Below are 24,198 nucleotides of genomic sequence, written 5' to 3' on the forward strand. Positions count from 1 at the left end.
CTTCCAAAACCTATTGCTTTCAAGTTTGAATCATGAGCTAAAAAACTGTAGAAAATTTAACTTGCATAAGTTTTACGTTAAAGTACCATGTATATCAGCCCTCCCTTTGATTTTTTCGAAAGTAATTCTAGACTACTCGTTTTGATAAATAAGTAAACTCTCAAAGCTTATCAGTAGCACAACTTCAGGATTTTAAACATCTTTCATTATTAAAAAAACATTATTTTTCCATTAAAAATGTTTAGTGGTTATTTTCACAAATATTTTGATTTAGTCAATACAAAAAGAAAAAAAACATTCAGTGGCTATTATCAGTATTTTAATGAGATTTTATTATCCATCATGTATTTTTTCAATGAGCTGGTTCAGTTCGTTGGAAAGGAGGTGAGAAAATCATGCTTTATAACACAAATTTTTTATTAATTTAGAGTGGGGAAAATCTCTATTTCTAGTAGTGTTTCTAATGGAGAGATTTAATTTTGTAGCCTTTTACAAACTTGGTTATTACATATACAAAATTGTTTGTGTAACAACAGACTGACCTTGGAATTCCATTGCAATATACTGCAATTTTCCCTCTAGCACATTACATTTATTTTTAAAGAATTAACAAATCACGCAAATAAATGTGGATCGGTGGATCAACGAAGAAACCATGTAGCAATCATTCTGAAAAATTAGTGGAAACTTTATAGTGGATTTTGTTATTTCTAAGTTTTGATGATTTAATAAATTGTGGGATTTGGTAAGGGGCCTGATTTCGTGAGAGACTGAGAGCTCTAAATATAACGGAAAAAAAGTGGTTGGTGCACGACAACAGAGGGACAGAGCTTTCAGCCAATGGCGTTGTATTAGGTTATTTTGTCCATCTTGTATTAGTCCTTTTGAGATGTGACAAACTTAGTTTTTGCATTGAAGAATTCTACACAGCAAAAGCCATTCTCTCGAAGAACTATTTCTCATTTGCAGCAAAGGACTTGATCGAGTCACCTTCACCCTTTAGTTGCTAGTTGAGAATATAGTTCTGTGATAATTCACTATAAAATCTATTCTTGTGTTATAAAGGAATTAGATCATTTTAAGTTGTATTCATCATTCTAAGTTCGAGTAGTAGCTAGAGTTAGTTATCTCGTGTTCTTGAAGTCTATATCAACTGAATAGTTGGTGTAGTGGGCAATAGAGGTGTTGACTTGTTTTAAGTAACAGAGCTGTTACAAAGGGGGAAGAGATTAAAAGTTTAATTTCTAGATTGCAAGAGTTTTTAATTTGAATCTTGGCTCGTTGAGGTTAATGGAGTTGGTGTAGTGGAAAATAGAGGTGTAGACTTGTTTTAAATAACAAAGTTGTTACGAAGGGGGAATTGTTGCAAGAGTTTCTAATTTGAATCTTGGCTCGTTGAGGTTAATTTGAATCTTAAAATTCCACACTGTTTTTGCTGATAATGAGTCCTGATCCAGTGACTTGTTGTGGACACATCAAAATTATCAAATTCACAAAGCAAGAAATCTGAAAGCAGGATATGTTTTTTCAACCTTTTGGATCGATTGAATTTCGAACCTTTTGGATATGTTTTTTCAAAATGAAACGTTTGTTAATTTCTTCTTATTAAAATTAAAAAAATTACACTTGTTATTATAATTTTATCTTCTAAGTAAGTCACTTTGTTTTGTCAACACTAAGCAAGTCACTTACCATGTTATATGTAGGTTACTTATCCATGTTGTAATAGAAAGATACCTATAAAAGTATAAAAAATTATACACCGTGTCCCAATAAATTTTTGAGAAGTAAAATTTCTTTTTATTTTCTTTGGTAACGTAAGAAGTCAAATTGATTACTTTTATATTGTCCCAATACTTTGGACGCCTTGTTCATATAATAGAAATTGGAGTAGCAAATACACTATTACAAGGAATAATTGTCATTTTGTGCAATGATATATTAAAGTTTTATTTTCTAATATTCCATATTTGTGTACTTCAACCTAAGTTTTAGAAATTGGCGGTTTGAACAAAGAAGCATTTTAATATGATCCTAAACAAAGACATTATGTTTTGGGAAATTCAATATGTTTTTCCTTGATCTATACTTGGAATTAAAAGACAAAAAATCACGTAACATAAAAAGTAAGAAAATATATTAAGAGGTGAATGAATAAAAACAGAAATGACGATTTGAACTAAGAATTAGCTAGGCTTTCTCCCATCCTAGAGTAACAAGAATATGCCAATTTCAGCCAATTTCTAGAAGCTTTAGGGTGTGTTCGAAAGAAAATATTTTGAAGGAAAATAAGCAGATTCATGATTTTGAGTAAGGGGTTCGAAAAATAAAATTATAGTGATTGAGAATTGAACTTGAAACGTCAAAGTGAAATTTGAACTCTCTAAACCAATGAGCTTACGTCTATTCTTATGTTTAGGGGATTCAAAAGCTATATACACACATAAAAATATAAAAAACACCTTTTATATATATATATATATATATATATATAATATTTTTTGCCGAGGAGATTTGAAATGAACCCCCTATATTTGCCCTTGAAAATAAGTGGATTTCTTACTTATTTTTTTTGTGTTCAATACAAATTTAAAATATATTATTCTAAAAGCATTTGTATATAATTATCTAGACAAAACTATAAGAGGTGGTGGTGGAAATATATATATGAGGGTGTGGAGTTGTGGGATGGGTAGGGGTGAAGATATAATGCGTTGTTGGAGGATGAAAATGACACAATCAATGTGAAATGCCATATATGAATTTTTTCCCCATACTTCGATTAGATTTAAGTCATTTTCCTCATTTTTAGGATAAGAGAACATATTTTCAAAAAAATTTAACTAACCAAATATGAAAAAATAAAAAAATATTTTCTCCGTACCAAACACACCCTATACCATTATGGACATTTATCGTAGATACCATCTTCACTATGTTTTCCTTATTTGTCATCTTTCTTAATCAACACACATATATACACACTGAAACTTGGGAGAAAGTTAACTTCAAACAAAACATATTTATTTGTTAACTTTACAAGCTGCAAAAATGGCGATTACGATATTCCCAACAGTGGAGAAATGTGCATCCATAGGACGAGAAAAAGACACGGTGGTAGCAGACATGGATGGAACCTTACTTCGAGGTCGAAGCTCTTTCCCTTATTTCGCCTTAGTAGCTTTCGAAGTCGGAGGGATTTTAAGGTTACTTTTTCTACTCTTTTCTTCACCACTCGCTGGACTACTTTACTATTTCGTCTCAGAATCGGCAGGAATTCAAGTCCTTATTTTCGCCACTTTTGCTGGGATGAAGGTTTCTGATATAGAGTCGGTAGCACGTGCAGTGCTACCTAAATTCTACTCAGAGGATATTCATCCCGAGTCATGGAAAGTGTTCTCTTCTTGTGGGAAACGTTGCGTTTTGACGGCGAATCCGAGGGTTATGGTGGAAACATTCTTGAAGGATTTTTTGGGAGCTGATTTGGTTTTAGGGACTGAGATAGAAAGTTATAAAGGTAGGGCTACTGGTTTTGTTAAGAAGCCAGGAGTGCTTGTTGGGAAAAATAAAGGTGATGCTCTTAAAAATGCTTTTGGAGAGACTAAACCTGAGATTGGTTTGGGTGATCGTCATACTGATTTTCCTTTCTTGGCTTTGTGTAAGGTTAGTTACATTTGGTGTGATGGATAAAGAGAGATAATCATGGGATAAATTTTTAGTATCATATAGTGCCAGTTTGGATTGGCGTATTTTAGGTGCTTTTAAATCAAAATAACTTTTAATCAGTTTTGAAATATTTGGTTAAAGTTTCAAAGTGCTTATAAGTTCTTATTTTTAAGCCAAAACAACAAAAATAAGCTAAAAAGTCATAAGTCAAAAATTCTATAATTTATGGCTTTTGGCTTATAAGTCATAAGACAAAAGTCAATCCAAACAGGCTCTTAATCTTTTGTTGGGTTATAAAGTTTGAAATAACTTATCCAAGAATTAATAATTAATATCAGATAAGTTATCCTTGTATCTTGGTGGAATAATAATCTTCAGATAACTTATTCTGAGATAAAATAGTTAAAATGACAAAATACCCCTTCAAACTCCTTTTTATACATCACTCTTCACATCCTTAACAATTATGAAGGATTTTTTTTTTTGTAAATAAACAACTTACCTTAGAAATGATATAGTGCATATTATTTTTAATACAACAAATCAAACATTCACTAAGAAATAATTCTAGAATAATTAATCCCAACATAACTAATCTCAACATAACTAATTTCAGCATATCTCAGCCTAACTAATTTTAATATAACTAATCTCATCATAACTTGTCTTCAAACTGAACGACCCCTTAATAGTCTTAAAGTAGTTAAATATAGAAAAGAATATGTAAATTTCTATTACGGATAAGAAAAATGTCAATTAATCAGAGTCTCCAATATATGTGAAAGTGTTTAACTACACAAGTTTAAGAAAATAAATGAAATTTTTCAAAATTTATGTTCGTATAATTGTACTATCTATGTGAATGATGTTGAGTTATATAAGTTTATTACTCGATAAAGTAACAAAGTTCAAAATGCAGGAAGGTTACATTGTACCACCAAAGCCAGAAGTTAAGGCTGTAACCACAAGCAAACTTCCCAAGCCCATCATCTTCCACGATGGCCGATTAGTCCAAAAGCCAACTCCTATCATGGCATTACTCATCATACTATGGATCCCGGTAGGGTTCATCCTTGCTTGCTTACGCATTGCTGCTGGATCCCTCCTCCCTATGCCTATTGTCTACTACGCATTTTGGGCGTTAGGGGTCCGTGTCATCATAAAAGGTAACCCTCCACCTCCTGTTAATAAATCGGATAACAAATCGGGTGTCCTCTTCATTTGTTCACATAGGACACTTCTTGATCCCATTTTCCTATCTACTGCCCTTGGAAGACCGATTCCTGCTGTTACATACTCCGTTTCACGCCTTTCTGAGATCATTTCACCGATTAAAACAGTTAGACTTAATCGTGATCGAGCTCTAGATGCTTCTATGATAAAGAAATTACTACAACAAGGTGACCTAGCAATATGCCCCGAGGGGACTACGTGTAGGGAACCGTTTCTTCTTAGGTTCTCAGCTTTATTTGCTGAGTTAACCGATGAGCTAGTGCCCGTTGCTATGGTTAATAAGATGAGCATGTTTCATGGTACAACGGCTAGAGGATGGAAAGGGATGGATCCATTTTACTTCTTTATGAACCCCAGCCCTGCTTATGAAGTTACATTTTTGAATAAGTTGCCCTATGAGCTAACGTGCAATTCGGGGAAATCGAGTCATGAAGTGGCTAACTATATACAAAGGGTTATTGCTGCAACTCTTTCTTATGAGTGTACAACTTTTACTAGGAAAGATAAGTATCGTGCACTTGCTGGAAATGATGGCATTGTTGTTGTGGAGAAGCCTAAGATCAAAAAAAGTATAATGGGATGCTAATAATTTAAGTCAGCTACTATATATACACACTTAACATTTAGAAGATTTCAACTTTTTAAATATTTGATCATGTACGCATTTCTAAGGAATAATAATTCAAAGATTTCACTTGTCAATTAATTAGCTTGTTTTACATTTAGCACTTTTTCTTGAGTTGATCCCTTTTATGCAAAAAATATGTTAGTTCGAAGTACAAAGTGAGTTGCTCAAGTGGTTTGCTCAAGTGGTTGAGAACCTTCATCGATATGTTGAGGATTCAGATCACAATAAGTAGAAACACTGTCGATCGTTCTGGAAAAAAAAATTTAGTTCAGAGTTTAAGAAAATCTCAACAAAAAATAGAGCATCACATTCCTTTATGAGAATCGCTATTACTTCTTCAGTCTGCGCTTAAGAAAACAAATGTCCGAAAATGTAAATTGCTTTTAACTATTTTATATTTACAATCTAACTGGAAAGTGCAATTGCAATTGAGTCTTGAATTTAGGCAATGTACACAAAAACATATCCTCATTCCGTTTTCATATTACTTTGATAGAACCATTATTAACTTGACACACAATTTAATTTTTTAAAATTACAATTACCTCTCTAAATTAATATTTGATAAATTAATAAATTTTTTAAGATAGTATCTTCTTAGAAGACCCCTATATAAATATATGATCCCATTAATATTATAAATTAGTAATTATTTTAAATTATAAAAATATCTAAACAATTTAGTCAAATATGATTCTAGTATTTTTTTTATTTTTTTGTTAACATTTAAATTTAGTTGAACTCGTCTCTAACTTTTCTTATTACATCCAAAAGTTTCGATGTTGTCTTCTCGAACTGCACCAAAAATTGTGAAGAGTTCTAGACGCGATAAGTACTTCGTTATGTGCAACTGGTTCCAAAGGTAATGCATCGTCTTCAACTTCATCATCAACTTCGCTTCCTCTGATGGTATCCACAATTTCTTCTAAGTTCTGTACCTCTGAACATGTATAATTTTCTCCCGGATAATCTAACAGGCTATTGACATCCATCTTTATTATGGTAACAGAGATTATTAATCATGACCTCAAATTTATGAATGTCGTTTTCACAAGAGGGTTTATTTAAATTTCTTGAGGCTTCATCGCTGAACGATGTAATCAAAATTAACCTTCATTGAATCTCGAAAACATTCTTTAAATTAATAAATATTAATTTATCGATTAAATAATACCTCTATAAAATAATAATATTTTATGATCCCGGCAATATTAATTTAGAGAGATTTTACCATAAAAGTATATTTTACTAAACTAACTTTATTAGTGATGATTTGAAACTCTAAATTTGACTACAACTATTATTATTTTATACCATTATTTAATACTAGAAATAAAAATATATATTATAATCTCAATTTTATAAATTGAATAACTAAATTAAAATAACTATTTTTAATATGAGAATCAAAGTAATATAAAATCACGGAGTATTACTATATATTCAACGACACAAGTTTAGAAAGGGTAACTTGAGCTATATATATCAAAAGTTCAAATAAATATTCAATAGCTTTAATTTTCCTAAATTTTCTCTCGTTCTTTTTTCCTTTAATTTTCACATAGTTAACAGAGAAGTGGAGAAGTTTACTCAAATTTTCTTTTATGTCATTTTAAGTAATTTTATTGTCTTTTTTGAAGAAAGAAATGATTATTCACCAACAATTTGAATAGAAAAAAAATGATCTTTTTAGATATTTTATTTATAAAATTAAACATAAAATTAAAAATAAATTTATGAAAAGACTACGAAACCAAATATTTCATCATTCCTGTGATTTGGATACATATAAGAGTAAAAAAATGACATTTTGTCAATAACAACAATAACATATTCAGTGAAATTTCACTAAGTGGAATCTGAATAGGGTAGAATTTACATAGACCTTATCAGTTATCACTGCCTCATGAAGATAAATACTGTATTTTCGAAAGACCTTCGGCTTAAGTGCATCAAACAAAATAACATTTTGTCGAACATTTGATATATTAGAAATATCATTATTGCTCCAACATTACTTTGTCGCATTAGATTATATCTTACATACAATATTAACAATATATATATAGAGAGAGAGAGAACACTATATAATGATAAACAAAAAATGAAGTGTAATTGAGTGATGTTATAAATTAACTAACTTGAATGTTATAAAGGAAGAAGAACAAGAGAATATAAAGAAAGTATTAATATAGAGAGAGTAGTAGAAATTTTTTTCTTTTGTGTATATTCTTACATTGCAAGTGATGACTTATTTATAGCCAAAAAAAGATGAAGTAAAATACCACTTAAATTAAACAAATATTTCAAGTGGATAATTCACACAAATAATTCAAGTGGACAATCCACAAATATTTCAAGTGGACAATCCATTAGTCCATTTGTTCTTTAACACCCCCCCTTGGATGTCCACGTGAAATGTGTCTTAAATTTTTTTTTCTTTACAAGAAACACTATACATAGTTATTCTGAACATCCATGGATGTTGTGCCTCGTTAAAACCTTACTAGGAAAAACCCAGTGGAAAAAAATCTAGTGAAGGAAAAAGAGTACACACATCTGGTAATACGCCTTGAGTGCTGTCTCATTAAAAACCTTATCAGGAAAACCCGGTGGGATAAAACCTTGACTAAGGAAAAAAGAGTACAACTCGTATTTTGCTCCCCCTGATGAAAACATCACTTAACATCTCGAAGACGACGCATTCCAATTTTGTATCTCATTTTCTCAAAAGGTTGAAGTTGGCAATGCCTTGATAAACATATCTGTTAAATTGTCACTTGAACGAATTTGTTGGACATCTATTTCACCCTTCTTTTGAAGATCATGAGTGAAAAAGAATTTTGGTGAAATATGTTTTGTTCTGTCTCCTTTGATGTATCCTCCCTTCAGTTGAGCTATACATGCAGCATTGTCTTCATACAATATTGTTGGAGTGTCTTTTGTCAAAGAAAGGCCACATGTTTCTTGAATGTGTTAAGTTATTGATCTTAACCAAACACATTTTCGACTTGCTTCATGAATGGATATTATCTCTGCATGATTTGAGGGAGTGGCAACCATAGTTTGCTTTGTTGAACGTCATGATATAGTTGTACCACCACATGTAAATAAATAGCCTGTTTGCGATCAACCTTTATGAAAATCAGATAAATATCCCGCATCTGCGTAATCGATTAATTGTGACGTGGAATCATTTGAGTAAAACAATCCCATATCAATAGTACCTCGAAGGTATTTGAATATATGCTTAATTCCATTCCAGTGTCTTCGTGTTGGAGAAGAACTAAATCTTGGTAACAAGTTTACAAGTGGACAATCCACACAAAAATTCAAGTGGACAATCCACAAATATTTCAAGTGGACAATCCATTAGTCCATTTATTCTTTAACAAGTGAGAAAAGGTGATATCCACTCACTTAATTATGTACAACTATAAAAATTGTAATATAACGCTACTAAAGAAACGTTATTTTCACTCCTAATTTAAACTTTAATTGTCATATGCATATGTTTATATGATATCAATCATTTTGATCTCGATAAATAAGTCACCATATGACAATGCACGTAGATTATTTACAAAAAAATGTACTTTACTCATTTGTATTTAATTACTTACTCAAAACTTTATTTTAATAATATTAATATTATTTTACGATAATTATTTTAGACTTAAGGTACACGTGCAATAGACCTACCAAAAAACTAATATATATCAAAAGCTCAAATAAATATTCAATAGCTTTAATTTACCTAAATTTTCTCTCGTTCTGTTTTCCTTTACACATAGTTAACACATAAGTGGAGACGTTTACCCCAGATTTTCTTTTATTTCTTTTAAAGTAATTTGTCATTATTTGTTTTGGTGAAATAATTTCTTATGATCACTTAAAAATTAAATAGAATTTTTTTTAGATCTCTTATAAATAAAAATAAAAACAAACAAATTTATAAAAATAAGAGTAAAAAAATAAAAAGGAAAAAAGTAATTAGGAGCGAGTCCACCGTGATGGTACAAATTGAATGACATTCATATTCTTTCCTCATAGTTTTTTTTTTTCTTTTCTTCTTCTTGTTTGGTAATTGTTGATCGTTTTTGGAATAATTGATTAATTAAAGATGGACGGAGGTTCATTCTCTTCAAGCATAGGAGATTCAATTGATTTTGATGAAAAGGATTTATCACTTAGTGATAAACTCAAAGTATTCAAAGCTTCAGCATTTGATCCTGATTCATATGTCTCCAATCGATGTCGTCAAATGAGCGAAAAGGTTTCCTTTATTATATATGCACGTAAATTTAAAATTTGTGTTTGTATATGTATGTATGCGTAGTTAGAACTCAAATCAATGGACGTACAAAATTAAATATACATTATTCATAATAGCTAACATAGATTAATCTATGTATACTAAATAATTTCGCCCGGGAATTACTTTCCTATTCCCCTGAATTAATATCCTTACGTTCATTATGTTCCCCTTTGATATTGGAAATTATTTACAGGAAATAAGGCATTTATGCCATTACCTTGTGGACTTAAGGAAGGCTTCTGCAGAGGAAATGCGAAAAAGTGTTTATGCTAATTATGCCTCTTTCATACGGTAAGCCATACTAATGAATTCAATACCTATTACTTTCCTAATTTTTCGCGTGTTTATCTTTGGAAATGAAATCAGAATTGGAATTTAAGGTAGTGAAGAACGAAAATATTAGACTTGCCATCGATTCTTAGAACTTTAACATCTGTTCACTAGACTTGCCATGAAGTAAAAATCTCTTAGATAACAGAATAACTTAAAGCATTGCAAGGTTTTGCCTGTGAATTTGATTTATCTTGGAATTATATAAAAATGCACATGAAGCTGGAACATTTTTAGTCTGAAACAACCACTATCACTCCTTTTGCAGTGTATGTAGGCTGTTGGTGCATCATCACTTGCACAAGTGTCTTATTCGTTTTATATATGCAGCACATCAAGGGAAATATCCAATCTTGAAGGACAGCTTATTGCCTTGAGAAATCTCCTATCTACTCGAGCAGCAATTGTTCAAGGTTTAGCTGAAGGAATTAATGTCGATTCTCTGTCTAGCTCTGATGGTTCAACACAAGATGATAGGTCTAATCATGGAGACAATGATACCACCAATACAGAGAGTTGGTTAGGACAATTTATAGAGAAGCTTGAAGTGCTACTTGCTGAGAGGAGACTGGATGAAGTTTTGGATGTGCTGGATGAAGGTGAACATATGGCAAAGGATACTTGTAGTAAACAGACACTGACTCCATCCGCGTTATTATCATTGCAGAAGGTTATCACTGAACAGAAGCAAAAGTTAGCAGTACAGTTAGCAGAAGCTTCTTTCCAGTCTTCAGTCAGTGTTGCTGAGCTTCGCTCTGCAGTACAAGCTCTAAAACGCCTTGGTGATGGACCTCGTGCTCATACCTTAATGTTAAGTTCTCACCAGCAGAAGTTGCATGGTAGTATGCAGGGTCTTCGGCCTTCAGGTAATTCACATGGAGTAGCATATAGCGCTGCTCTTTCGCAGCTTGTTTTCTCGACAATTGCACATGCCACAAGTGATTCATTGGCCTTATTTGATGATGAACCTTCCTATTTATCTGAGTTAGTAACTTGGGCTGTCAACCAGACTGACAATTTCGCTCATCTTATTAAGAGACATGTCATAGCTTCACCAGCAGCATCAGGATGCTTAAGACCTGTTGCTGAAAGTGTTCACATAAGTCTCGGGCACTGCTCTTTGCTAGAAGCTCGCGGGTTGGCCCTTTCACCAGTTCTCTTGAAAATCTTTAAGCCCTGTGTTGAGCAAGCACTGTATGCCAATATAAAGAGGATTGAGCAGTGCACTGCTGCACTTGCTGCTGCAGATGATTGGTCGCTAACGTATCCACCAATCGGCTCACGTTCTCTAGGAACTTCATCTCTTGCTGGTGTAATCGCCACCCATCCAAAGCTCTCAAGCAGTGCTCATAAATTCAACACAATGGTTCAGGTGATTAACTTTGCTGGTGTAATTGCCTCCCAGTCAATCTTGTTTTTCTCTGTGGATGATGAAATATTTTCTGTTATGCACTTTGCATCTATGTTATTTTCTGTTGATACGTTGAACTCACTTCAGTGATCTTTCTATAGTATGTAATATTCTGAAGCTCCTTCCGGCACTAAACTTGATCATTCTCACAGGAACTCTGCGAGGACATTTGTCCTCTTGAAATCTTACAGTTGTCTGAGAACGCTTTGGAAGGTGTGATGCAAGTGTTTAACGCATACATAGGTATGTTGATAAAAGCATTACCTGGTTCAGTGGACAATGAGAACCTTGAAGGATCTGTAAATAGAATTGTTAGGCTGGCTGAGACAGAACCTGAACAGATTGCTTTACTAGCCAATGCATTATTGTTATCAGATGAGCTAATCCCTCGTGCAGCCTCCAAGCTTTCATCTTCACAACAGTCTAATAAGACAGATGATACATCTAAACGAAGTACAGACAGGCAATCCCGTCCTGTAGAGCAGAGAGAACTGAAGAGGCGACTACAACGTTTAGTTGATCAGCTCCGTGACAGCTTTTGTAGGCAACATGCACTTGAACTCATTTTCTTGGAAGATGGTGGCGTTCGTTTAAGTCCAGACATGTACCTAAATATGGATGGAAATCCAGAAGAGATTGAGTGGTTTCCATCTCCAGTATATCAGGAAATGTTTGGGAAGTTGACTCGAATTGCTAGCATAGCATCAGACATGTTTGTAGGAAGAGAGAGATTTGCAACTATTCTTTTGATGAGGCTCACTGAAACTATCATCCTCTGGCTTTCTGAAGATCAAAATTTCTGGGAAGAGATTGAACAAGGGACAAGGCCATTAGGTCCACTTGGGCTTCAACAGGTTTTTTTTTTTTGTCAAATTATTTCATTTTTTCCTGTTCTTTGCTCAACTTTTGTTTTGTTTTGAGAACTGAAACACTCTTCTGTTTCCCCTGCAGTTTTATCTGGATATGGAGTTTGTGATACTGTTTGCTTCGCAAGGGCGTTACTTGTCTCGAAATCTTCAACAAGTAATCAAAAACATCATAGGCAGAGCCATTGAAGCAGTTGCTGCAAGCCACATTGATCCTTACAGGTATACCATAATGCTTTGTATTGTAAGCATTCATAAAAAAATCATTAGTTTTTACGCTGACCGGCGACCTACTTCAATCCTCCTCCTTTATCCGGGATTGAAACAGGCACACTGTCAAAGTTCATTAGTTACTAATTTGGAAAAAAATTGTAATGTGCAGTGTACTTCCAGAGGATGACTGGTTTGCAGAAGTTGCACAAATTGCTATAGATATGCTAACTGGGAAAACAGAAGTAGGGACCATGGAGAATGTTAGCAGCCCTACAGCATCATCAGTTCTTTCTCATGGAAGTAACTAGTATGTGAGGACAGTAATCAACTAAAATACTTCATTTAATTATTGGTTTCTTGATTTGATAATCAGCTAAGATACTTCATTCAGTTGGTGTTTTATTAGGAAAATTTATTTATTTAATTGTATTCTTTCTTTTTTTGTTGTTGCTAAAATCATAAGAACCTATCCAGCAAAATGTAAATTTATCATGCAACCTCTTAAGATTATCAATTCCTTAGGCATGGAGTAGATCAGAATCATTTTCAACGAGTCCATTAGGGTATGTTCGATGTGGAGGATGTTTTCTAATTTTCTCATGTTTGACTGGTCAAAATTTTTGATTTTTTTTTCTCTAGGAAAATAAATTCCTTCAAAATGAAAAAAATGACTTTCCTAATGAAAATAGGAAAACCAAGTTTAGAAGTGGCATTACACATTGGTTGTCTCCTCTTCACCCTCCAATGTACATCGTGTTCACTCCGGCCACGTAGATCTACCACCCCACACCTCTGCCCCCATCCCCGACTCTCATTCTATTTTTCAAGATTATATACAAATATTTTTAAGATAATATCTTTTGCCTACGTGCCAAACACAAGAAAATAAGTAAGAAACCCACTTATTTTCCTAGAGAGCATTTTCCTTAATACCGAACGCACCCTTAATCTCCATGATTTTTATCCCACTTCATTAATCACTAGGTCCCTTGGGTGCAAAGATGCTACACCTATTGCATACGTTGGATCTCATTATACTAGATTCTCTCTACCTTGCAAGCATCACAGGGAAATGTTAGTATCCAACTTCAATATTTTTTCTTCACCACATAGTTTTCTTGAAACAACCTGATCTAATTTTTACTTCATATTCTCCAAATTTTAATGATAGTGGGGATCACATATCTAAGATCTCATTACTTTCAGGATTTTGAGCATATTTACATTGTTTTTAGAAAGGAAGCACTAAATGGATGTGTTGCATCAAAAAATCCAACATAAAAACAGAAAGACTGCTGGTTGATGAAACATTGAAATAAAGAACAGCCACTCAATTGACTATTTTCTCAGCCTTGTCCATAGATTCAAATATATATAGCTATAAGCCATTTGCTTCTCCAGAGAGCATATTTGAAAAACAGATTTTGACAATTGTAGAAAAGGGGGAGAAAGGGAGAGACACAAACTAGCTAATAATAACTTCACTTATTTGCCATATCCTGTGGATTAACACTGTTTGTGCACCTATTCAAGGGGTTCCATTATTAATCCCGAGTTGCTGATAATTCACATAGTCGATTTCATTTAACCGTATACAACATAAGATCTGCTCTGGCAATTCTTCAATTTTGTTTCCCTGATTTGAAAAGTGAAAATAATTACTTCAATTGATTTTGAAAAGATGAGAATATGAGATCAGACAAAGATACTCACCTGAATTGTGAGGCCTACATCCAACGAACAAAGCTTTAGCCTATCTAGGAATGTTTCACAACCCTTTCTAGAGATGTAACTGAATCTGTGCATATCTATATCAATCTCAAAATAATTTTCTCCCTACAAACAGATCATTAGAAACTTAATAAGAACTTAAACATATTTCCTTCAATATGAATGAGACGATGTGTGCAAATTAAACATTTACAAATCATGAGACGATGTGGCACTCGTACTAATGCCCACACAGACATAAAAAATAAGTTGTTCATCCAAATCAAACTCAAATCTAACAATAACCAAATATGGCATACCTTATAGAACTCATGTTGAGGACGTGAAAGAACAGGTTTTTCATTGTACGCCTGCATAAGCTTCCTCTCTGCTGCACTTAACCGGAGGTCCTCCACATTTGCTACACGACCTAATATCTTCAACCTTTCCCTAAAGGGAACAGTACCATCCACTGCAAAACCCTTCACTTTTTCCACTTCATCATCCATTACCCTCTGATCAATAGTAGGAAAATATTGTTCAGTAAAAAATCTGACTGTGATGGCTTACCAAGAAACAGACAAGAGGTGGATAAACCATGAAACAAGACTGGGAAACAAGCTGTAAATAACTCAATACTACAAGAGAATGTACACAGAAACTAACAGAATGTGAAAAAAGAAAACATCAACATAGAAACAAATGTTACAAGAGGCACAATAAAAAAGACCAACATGAAGAAACATGATTAAACAATTAAGAAGCAACAGGAGATATATACAACTAGAGACAGGTTAAAAGAGAAATAAGGAATCAATGACATGGTAACTATAAGTCTTGAACTTACTCTGATGTTCTCTTGAAAATGAGAAGGAAGTTCTTTTGCATAACTTTCGGAAAGCTTAAAGTACAAGACAAAACTCATTCCTTTACCATCGGTTTCACCCTGAAAAATTGCAGTAGGATATAATGGTACCTGTAAAAAAGAAAGAAAGAAAGGGCGATAACAGCGTCTCAGCAACTCAAATGAGTGAATATTTGAATACAAAATGGGTCATCAAGAGAATATCAACTATATGAACATAAGAAAGAAAAGCTTTCATACTAACAAACATGATTCTGGAGGACTGATAATAGGGCTAAAAAACACTGGCTTGAGAATAAGTTCATAACTGAAAAGGACTGAGATATGGTTAATGGGAACAATCTGGGGACATAGAAAATCCAAAAGTAGTGGAAAGGTTATAAATGCCCTTCAACTGCGAACATATTCCCAAGCTAGTTTCTTTTATTGTATGTTATATTATGTTGTTATTAATAGATGTTAGACCCCACTTGTGGGATTACACTGGGTACATTGTTGTTTTTATATTGTTATTAATAGAGGTTATACGGCCACCTATACTGGAAACCTACACGGAGGCGAGTAAAATCTTGTAATTCAAAAGCTATTTGGGTTTTGAATAACTTTGACTTTGAAGAGACTCAAAACACATTTCACGTACATCTTTAGCACATATCTTTAAATTAACCATCAGACCAACTTAATGACAGCCAGAGCAATGGAGAAAAAAAAGAAAAGAAATACACTTATTCACTTAAAGCTAAACTAAATGGTACCTGAATATTCACTACAAGAATGGGTGGAAGTGTCCCAGAGTGCTCAATGACAGGAAGTTCCACAAGTCGAGCAATATGATCAATTTTTCTTTGAGATAAAAATACATCAACACCAAAAGGATAATATGCAGCACAATTTGCCGCAAACTCTTTCTTTTTGTCCCTGCAGAAGTTAAAATATGTGAATGATACAGCATAAACAAAAGTAGAGGGCAGTTACATTGGCAGCCTGCATATTTACACAAACTAATGATAACCATAACATGCACAAAACACATCTTTAACAACACACATGGATTTTCCCTTAGCTTTTCTACTTTTTGTTAATGAAGTATATTATCCAAGTTATTTTATATGACTAGATTGTCACATATTACCTGAAATAGTTTCCTCCCCGAACCCTGAGGGTACTTGGTTCAATATAGGACCAACTATCAGGAAATTTCTTCTCCAACAGGCAAACTGGTACTTGGCTACCAGCTATGGGCCTTTGAAGCAGGGTTTTAGATGAAACTGTACCCAAAAACAAATTAAAGTTAGCTCGTTGTATTTTCTTCTCCTTGATCTGGAAACTGGATCACAGATAACTGAACGATCACTTTTGTTTCCATCCGAAAAATAAATTTATAGACAATTTTCATGCTCAAACATTTACATAAGATGCCTAACAGCCTGTTTTCAGGCTCAGAGACAGACATGATGTCAAGAATTCCATTCCTCTATCACAATCACTCTTCTTTTCCTTTTCCTTAGCTCTTGATTTTACACCTTGATTTAGGTATAAGGAAGTTAAAATTGAACTTTGAGAAAACAACTAGACTAAATTTTCCCTAAAAAGTGGATTATTAAGATCAGCCAGTTAGTGGATGTAGCTTTTCTTTTGAAGCGTCTTCGTCCATGGTTGCTGAAGTACAGCAATGGGGTGAGGAGCGCACTTGCTAGGTCAAGTCTCCTTTTGGAGCTCAGCTAGACTAAATTTTCCCTTAGAAATGGATTGTGAAGATCTGTTCCACCCCGAGGTGAAGCAGAGAATCAAGGACCTTGACAAGGATGCCTTTGTTTTACCTTTATACTGGCCTCACCTTCACACTCTTACATTTTATATCAAGGGAGGTACTTGCTTAAAAGGCGACGAGGTACACCTAAAATCACATGGAAGATAGTGGCCTCAAAAGGCCTATAATCGCTTGGAATGAATTCACACTTAGCGAAAGATTAGGCACAATGGGACAAAAAAAGAAATATATAGGCGATATCAATTAGTTGGGAAATATGTTTTAGTCATGTTAATACGTTTATTTTAGGTCGTATACTCTTTAGGAATCTTTTAGCCTATAAGAAATTCTTATGCCATTAAGAAATATAGAGAACTTCTAGTACTTTTTATTTTAATTTTGAATGTTGGTCTGAGATTTATTTAAATGAGGAAATATGGTCAGTGAGGACTCATCTAGCTGACTCAACTTGTTTGGGACTGAGGCTTTGTTGTTGTTGTAAGGAGGCACTTGCTTAGAAAAATCTCACACTTCGGAAGCGCTAAAGGGAAGCTCAACATCTCTTAAGGCAATAGACTGTCTCACCCTTACTACTAACAGCAGCAACAACATGATAATAAGGGAGAAACCAATTCTCTGAAATACAGTTGTGAATATCTCTTATGTCAAATGCACCAGATCAAAAACTTTTAGAGAAATGAATCAAGTCTCTATAAGAAATTCATTATCATACCTACCCCCGCAATTTTTTATTTATGTCAGCAGTTCCAGGTAGGGTCTGGAAGCTTCGAATTGTTAGGTGCTTTTGAACAATGAAATAAACAGCAATAGTGTGGCGTCCTTGGTTACTTTTAAAATTCTTTTAGACTAGGGCCAGATGTTAGGAGTTCATACCCTAATTTCAAAAAACTATAAGGTTACAGGAGTTCATACCCCTGCAGAAGTCCAGACTCATCAAAAGTCTGCATCGATAGCTGCAATGAACTCATCTGGATTTCTACTTTCTGACAATACAGAAACTCCATCATTAACAAGAGGTACATGCACCGTTAGGCTCTAACAACAGCTACAGATTTGTAGCTCAAGTGCTTTAACCAACTTTATCACTGACTTGTACAAATCAACTACATTTTCAGCCGTATTTGCGGAGAATTATTTTTATTAGTCCCAAAATACTTCTCCAAATATATAAAACAGCTGAAACAGAGTCATCAGATAACACACAATTTTGCCTCAAAGAAGATGAGACATGGATAATCCAATAAGAACGCTAATTGCCCAAAATAAATTTAGAGAAAAGTATTCCTCTGAACAATAATAATTGCTGTTATAGAATTCTTGAAAAATATGTCTCTTAACAATAACTAAATCCTGTTATAGACGTAGCGTAATTCGTGAAATTTCATCTTTATATGTCTTCAATAGCGAAAATTGCTAATTGCTTATTGCAACAAATTAAAGATAATTTAGAACTAATATTTGAAAAAGTAACCAATAATGATGTTCAAACTTAATCCATTATGTGATGCACATTTGAAGAACTTTGTGCCAAAGCAACTAGATCAAAAGCTAGATGTAGAAACTCACGTAGAGTGGCACAAGGATTTCCTTCTTTCCATTTGAAGGGAAGTTTTAGGTCCGCTTTCTTCCTTGAACTTGGAGGACTAGAGCTAAGAGATCTCTTTTCAACTGGCACAACAGTGGAGGTAAGACGGGGCAGACAGTTGTTTGAAAGAATTCCGCAGTTCTCCAACAAACCATCCTCCCTGCTACTACCTACATTTCCCGAGGACAAGACAGGCTGTACTTCACTGTGAGGTCCATCAAGGTTTTTCCAAGAATCCACCTCTTTTGGATGCACCGAACTTCTCGGTGTGTTTACAGTTTTACCAGTGCAACTTTCGGAGCTGCTAGCAAGATTGCTTAATAGTTCCTCTTGCCTCTTCAGTTCGGAGGATAATTGGCAGTGGACATTTATATTAACATCCCCATGGTTAGCATCTTTGATAGAAGCTACACTAGTCCGCCCACACTCAAAGCTGTTGAGAGAAAGTACATCTGCAGTAATTGTGTCTATATTTTTATTATTAAGTTCAAAGGAAAAATTCTAACAGTTGGAACAGAAGATTGCAAATCAGACTGCTGTACCATCGGGAACACTCTGAAAATCTTCATCACTGCAGTCAGATTCAAATATTGCAGCGGAATCAAACCACGCCTCCTCAATTCTTCCTGTTATTTCCATGATAAACATTAAACAATTGAGAAGGTTATTTGTGATGGTTTTATCTGCTATTCAACTTTAGGATAAAAACATGAAAACTTAAACTATACTAGATCCTTCCCAATGAATGATAGATGGAATGTTGAAGATATAGTGGAAAACATACTTATGTCCTAACGGACAACCAAACATACAATCTCACTTTGACTTGCCACTTGCTGAAGGCATGTGACAGGATATAGGAAAAGAAAACGACATTGCGAGAACATGAGAAACTTTAGGAGTTTACTCATGTACAAAATAGAAAAAAGGGCATCACCAGTTTCAAGTTATAAGAGAATGGCATGACACAGCCAATCAGACTTTGATTGTTTCTACAATTATGAATTAACTCAACACAAATTGAGGTCAAAGGTCCAGTAATTATAACTCAATTTTAACACCAAGAGAGCGATAACCATTGAGACCCTCATATTACATTCTCACCATTATACCTCTTAAGCAATGTTTCTCTGTCAATCAATAGAAATATAGGATAAAAAATAAAAAGAGAAGTACTCCCAACATGGACAAAATGGACTTAGTACCGTTAATGACAATATAAGCCCAAGCTGAATGATGTTGTCATAATTCTAGACTGATTTATTAACATCCAACAACAAACTGCAGGACTTTATAGGAAATATCTTAAAAGCCACATCACTAGTTTGAAGTATTCCCACCCATTACTTTGCAGAGCATTCAAAAAATCCAATCTTAACATGCAATCAATTCCCGAAATATATATAAACATCCCAGTTTGGCAGAGGACAGAGCAATTGTGATTCACATGAGCAAATCCTAAAGCTGGAGTTTTTAAACTGGTGAACCTAGATTTCGAACTTGTTAACAAATACAAACCTCATTTGTCAGGAGTGGATTAAGGGTAAGGCTAGAAAAATGTTTGCTTTGGGTTCCAAAACATTTTAATAGTGAATTTATGATTTTATTTTCACTTAAAAAAATACTGAAGATTGTAATAACAAAGGTACAAAATTTATATAAAAAAAGGAAAGAAAGAAAAAACTATCTATTTTTTACTAGAAATATTTCAGTACTTTGAATTAAACAACTTAAATCTTCATATTAATAGATAAAGTTTTTACAACAACATCCAAGGTAACGTTTTTTCCTTATTAACTAGAATTAATCTTTACTTTTATAAATAATATTATTACTATGTGAAGTTAAAAACTTTATGTCTTTTAAGAATACTACACTGAAAATAGTAGGTAAGAATGTTGTTGTTGTTGTTGTGTATGTGTATATTTTAAAGGACCAAAAACAAGTAATACGCCATTTAACCATCAAGTCATTAGGAATGAGCATCTATTCAAGTCAATCATATCCAAGATCTAAATCCAATTTTATTTCTTATGCAGTGGAACAACATATAATCTGAAGTTTTACGATTAAGGTAAAATGTAGGCAAGATGAGCCTCTAGAAATGCATATTACCAGAACCACTAGATTTGAGAATGAGGTGTTCATTAGAATCTATATTTTGCCTCAATCAAGCATATATACTTTTCTCTTTCTATAAAAGAGAAAGAATACTCTCTTTTTCTTTTTTTTCCTAAATTAGGGATAGGGGAGAGGATATGGGGAAAGGGGATTACAAGGTGAAACTTTAGGTAGAAGCAAAAAAAAATCGGATTTGTTGAAACTTTTCCATCTGGAAGGATCTCATGATTTCCAGAAAAATGTAGCTCACCGAGCTCCATATCTTCAACTTTCTTCCACCTTAAACCTTCAACCTTAACTAAACTGACTCAAAAATTAAAAATTAAAATTGGAAATAATGATTACTTTCACAATTCAACAACATTCTAGATCACAACTCCTAATAATCGTGGTATAATCAGAATCATTAAAAAGTGATAACATAATCAAAAGAATTTCACCAACAACAAAAAAAGGAAGAGATAGAGATAGAGATAGAGAGAGTACCCTGAAATGTTGGATTGTAGTTATCCAAAGGGAATGCCTCATCAATTTTGTGAAGGGAGTTAGATTTCTTCCTTCTTCTTACTCTTCTTCTTTTTCTAAACTTATTTGAAGCCCCCAATTTACCTCCAACACAACTATCTGGCCGTGATACGCATGCTCCCATTTCTTTTCTTCTTAATTTAACATCAATTCCACTTGCATCATATTTTTCACAAAACACGTAATCTTCAAAATCATAAACAGATACCAGACGGTAGAGCTCAAAGAAAAAAAAATGTAATTATTTTGAGAGAGAGGAAGCGTGAACAGGTGGAGAACCCATTAACTAACCTCTTCTCTCCTAGGTGCGGTATATTCTTGGAATTATGTTACATGATTTTCAGAGAAGAAGAAAGAAACTTTAATTCTTCCTTCCATGAGAGGATACACAAATAAAAAAAACTCCATTAATACATGCGAGCATATCAGTGTAATGACAATTGGTGAGAAAAGACTTAAAAATTGATTGGAGGATTGTAAACCATTCATAATAGAATATTTATTTTGATTGTTACTTAATATTTTATTTGTACGATGATCAATTTAATATGATTACATCTTTAGCTTAATATTTTTTTCTTATTTTATGTTTTCAAAGTAGATATACCTCATACCTTATATTTTATCTAAGTTTATCATTCATATTATTAATGCGTGACATTATGTAATAATAAAGAATAATATAATTTATTTAAATATTGTATTCGTTAAAATAATATGATACCATACAATAAATTATGAAATAATACATAACAAACATTCAAATAAAGTGTTAACTCTCTCTCTCTTTTACCAAATTAATTAAAAATGTAAGTGGAGTCACTCCTTAGTCCCATATTAACTGAATTGTTAGGATTTTCTTTTCAAAATAAATTAATTATTTAAAAATTTAAGAGAATTGTCCATTTTTTTTCATATTTACTTTTTATTTAATGAGATTCTTAATTACGAAGAATAATTTTAAAATAATCAAAAGGCTAAAGCAACAAAAACAAAAACTCTTCTCATCCTACGAGTTAACAGGTATGAAAGAGTCCCACTCGTGAAAAAATAGTCTTTAATTACATCTTTCAATATTTTTCTTAAAAATTGTGTTATCAAATGGCCATGGTTAATTGATTTTGTAATCTTCACAAATCTAATTTTAGCTTTTTATTTTTTAAAGAATTTTTTATTTTTACGTATAAAATATCTCAAAATAACATACAATAAATTTGAAAAAAAATATTACTTTTAACTTGGGCTACTCAACCGATAGGAATAGGGGTTTGGCTGTACTTAGATAGTAAATTCAATTAGGAGCACAATGTTTTTTCTCGTGGTAGCCTGCTCCAGTCCTCTTACGAAATTTTCGTTAATGAATTAGCTATACACTTCACATGTTTCTAGCGATTCACATGGCGAACAACCACTTGACTCTATGTGAAGAGCAAGAAAGCAATATCTTGGGGAAAGGCCTCTACTCTACGAACCAAGTCTTTCTGACAAGGTACCCATTTTTTTACTTTTAATTTAAATTATAAGTGATGATGAAATATCATTTATGAGAATTGATGAAGTGCGAAAAGATGAAAGTTAGAAAGACAATTAATAGCCGATTTTTTTTTTCAAAATATAAATAGCACACGCTAATCACTTTTAGGTGTAAACAAAGAAAAGTTCATTCAAATAGCGTGCAACTTATACAAAATTTTATTCTAATAAAAAAAATGTATTATGAGTGTTATGTTAAAGTATATATGTATGATTACTATTATAACTCCTAAAAAGTCCTACCAAACTCCTAAAACCTTGTGATGATTAAAATACTATTTTACTTTTTTTAAATCAAAATACTCCTTTATTTTGATTTAAAGGTAAAGAAAAAAGAGAGAACTTTTTATTTTTTCGAGAGATCAAATATTATGAATTGAGTTTTTTTTTTAGCTATAAAGGAAAATTATCTTATCTCAATCTAACTAATCCTATTTTTTTCTCCTAAAAACTAAAATAAACATTCATAATAATATAAATATATTTATAACATCTTTTCACCATCTTTTCTATGAAAGGATTCATAATAATATAAATATATTTATAACATCTTTTCACCGTCTTTTTTATGAAACACCATCACCTTAGAAGAAATGTAGCATAATAGGAGTTGTTATAATAGGGCAGTAGGGTTAGTCCCTAAAATGATTCATAATTGATCAATTCTGTAAACAACAAAGAGGAAATAAATGAACGACCATAATAATATTTAAGTTCTCCCATCAAGTAAAAATGACATAATATACTCTTTTCATTCACTTTTACTTCTTCAATTTGTAGTTTGTACGCTCTTTAAAAATATGGACATGAATATTTTATCACAATATTCATATTAATTAATATTAGTTTTAAATTCTAAAAAATAATTTAGAAAATAAATAATTAATATTAAAGAGAATATATATATATATACTTATTATTATTTTTCTTCTAATATTCTAAAAGTGACAAATAAAAAAATACATTGTTAATATATGAACAACTAAAAATATATTATATAAAGCTATATCATCTTTAATTTGGTAGTTGGGCTTCTTAAAACCTCCTTACCTACAAATGACAGATAAAATAAAGACTGTCTTTCATTGTCGAATCTATTTAAACTCAATCAATTTAACCAATAAAGATTGTGGTGGAGTGATAAGTACTCTTTCATCCTAAATCAGAGGTCTCAAGTTCAAATCTCCTGAGTATGGAATCGCCTTTGTTAGAGAGCTACCAAACACCGGATGAAAAACTATAAAAATAAATAAATAAATAACCCAACCAACTCTATGTCAATAAACTGAGAAGGAAAAATTCAAAATCAAAAGGAATCAATTGCCCTAAAGTTAAAAAAGGAGTTCTAACTTCACAAACATTAATTTCTTGTGTTCCAAAACTCTGAAAAATATGGCAAAGTTTCCCTCATTTCTATCTTTGA

The 24,198-nt window shown here is 32.7% G+C and overlaps 3 protein-coding genes across 3 annotated transcripts; 2 read left to right on the top strand and 1 right to left on the bottom strand.

Annotated features, from left to right (window-relative positions):
- The first annotated feature begins 3,051 nt into the window (after nt 1-3,051).
- Nucleotides 3,052-5,485, top strand: LOC129871667 (glycerol-3-phosphate acyltransferase RAM2-like). Its single transcript, XM_055946625.1, has 2 exons — nt 3,052-3,663; nt 4,586-5,485. Exons 1-2 carry the CDS (start codon nt 3,052-3,054, stop codon nt 5,483-5,485), a joined length of 1,512 nt encoding a protein of 503 aa, XP_055802600.1.
- Nucleotides 5,486-9,650: 4,165 nt separating this feature from the next.
- LOC129869857 (exocyst complex component EXO84A-like) lies at nt 9,651-13,131 on the top strand. The gene is made up of 6 exons (XM_055944445.1): nt 9,651-9,803; nt 10,039-10,136; nt 10,506-11,547; nt 11,739-12,440; nt 12,538-12,674; nt 12,835-13,131. The coding sequence occupies exons 1-6, from the start codon at nt 9,651-9,653 to the stop codon at nt 12,971-12,973; spliced, it is 2,271 nt and encodes a 756-aa protein (XP_055800420.1). The 3' UTR covers nt 12,974-13,131.
- Nucleotides 13,132-13,945: 814 nt separating this feature from the next.
- On the bottom strand, nt 13,946-21,703 carry LOC129870558 (uncharacterized). Its single transcript, XM_055945379.1, has 9 exons — nt 21,204-21,703; nt 19,139-19,222; nt 18,578-19,048; nt 16,373-16,508; nt 15,996-16,158; nt 15,223-15,351; nt 14,696-14,890; nt 14,379-14,501; nt 13,946-14,301 (listed from the first exon to the last, which is right to left on the bottom strand). Exons 1-9 carry the CDS (start codon nt 21,364-21,366, stop codon nt 14,194-14,196), a joined length of 1,572 nt encoding a protein of 523 aa, XP_055801354.1. The 5' UTR covers nt 21,367-21,703; the 3' UTR covers nt 13,946-14,193.
- Between the last annotated feature and the right edge of the window lie 2,495 nt (nt 21,704-24,198).

This window comes from Solanum dulcamara, chromosome 10 (assembly GCF_947179165.1).
Source record: "Solanum dulcamara chromosome 10, daSolDulc1.2, whole genome shotgun sequence".
NCBI lineage: Eukaryota > Viridiplantae > Streptophyta > Magnoliopsida > Solanales > Solanaceae > Solanum > Solanum dulcamara.

Excerpts from the sequence above, each read along its gene's own strand:
- LOC129871667 (XM_055946625.1), top strand. The coding sequence starts at position 3,052 with ATGGCGATTACGATATTCCCAACAGTGGAGAAATGTGCATCCATAGGA. Across the intron at positions 3,664-4,585 it reads CTTTCTTGGCTTTGTGTAAG|GAAGGTTACATTGTACCACC; the intron begins GTTAGTTACATT and ends TTCAAAATGCAG.
- LOC129869857 (XM_055944445.1), top strand. The coding sequence starts at position 9,651 with ATGGACGGAGGTTCATTCTCTTCAAGCATAGGAGATTCAATTGATTTT. Across the intron at positions 9,804-10,038 it reads GTCGTCAAATGAGCGAAAAG|GAAATAAGGCATTTATGCCA; the intron begins GTTTCCTTTATT and ends AATTATTTACAG. Across the intron at positions 12,441-12,537 it reads GTCCACTTGGGCTTCAACAG|TTTTATCTGGATATGGAGTT; the intron begins GTTTTTTTTTTT and ends TTTCCCCTGCAG.
- LOC129870558 (XM_055945379.1), bottom strand. The coding sequence starts at position 21,366 with ATGGGAGCATGCGTATCACGGCCAGATAGTTGTGTTGGAGGTAAATTG. Across the intron at positions 19,223-21,203 it reads CTACAATCCAACATTTCAGG|GAAGAATTGAGGAGGCGTGG; the intron begins GTACTCTCTCTA and ends TGGAAATAACAG. Across the intron at positions 14,302-14,378 it reads ATGTAGGCCTCACAATTCAG|GGAAACAAAATTGAAGAATT; the intron begins GTGAGTATCTTT and ends TTTTCAAATCAG.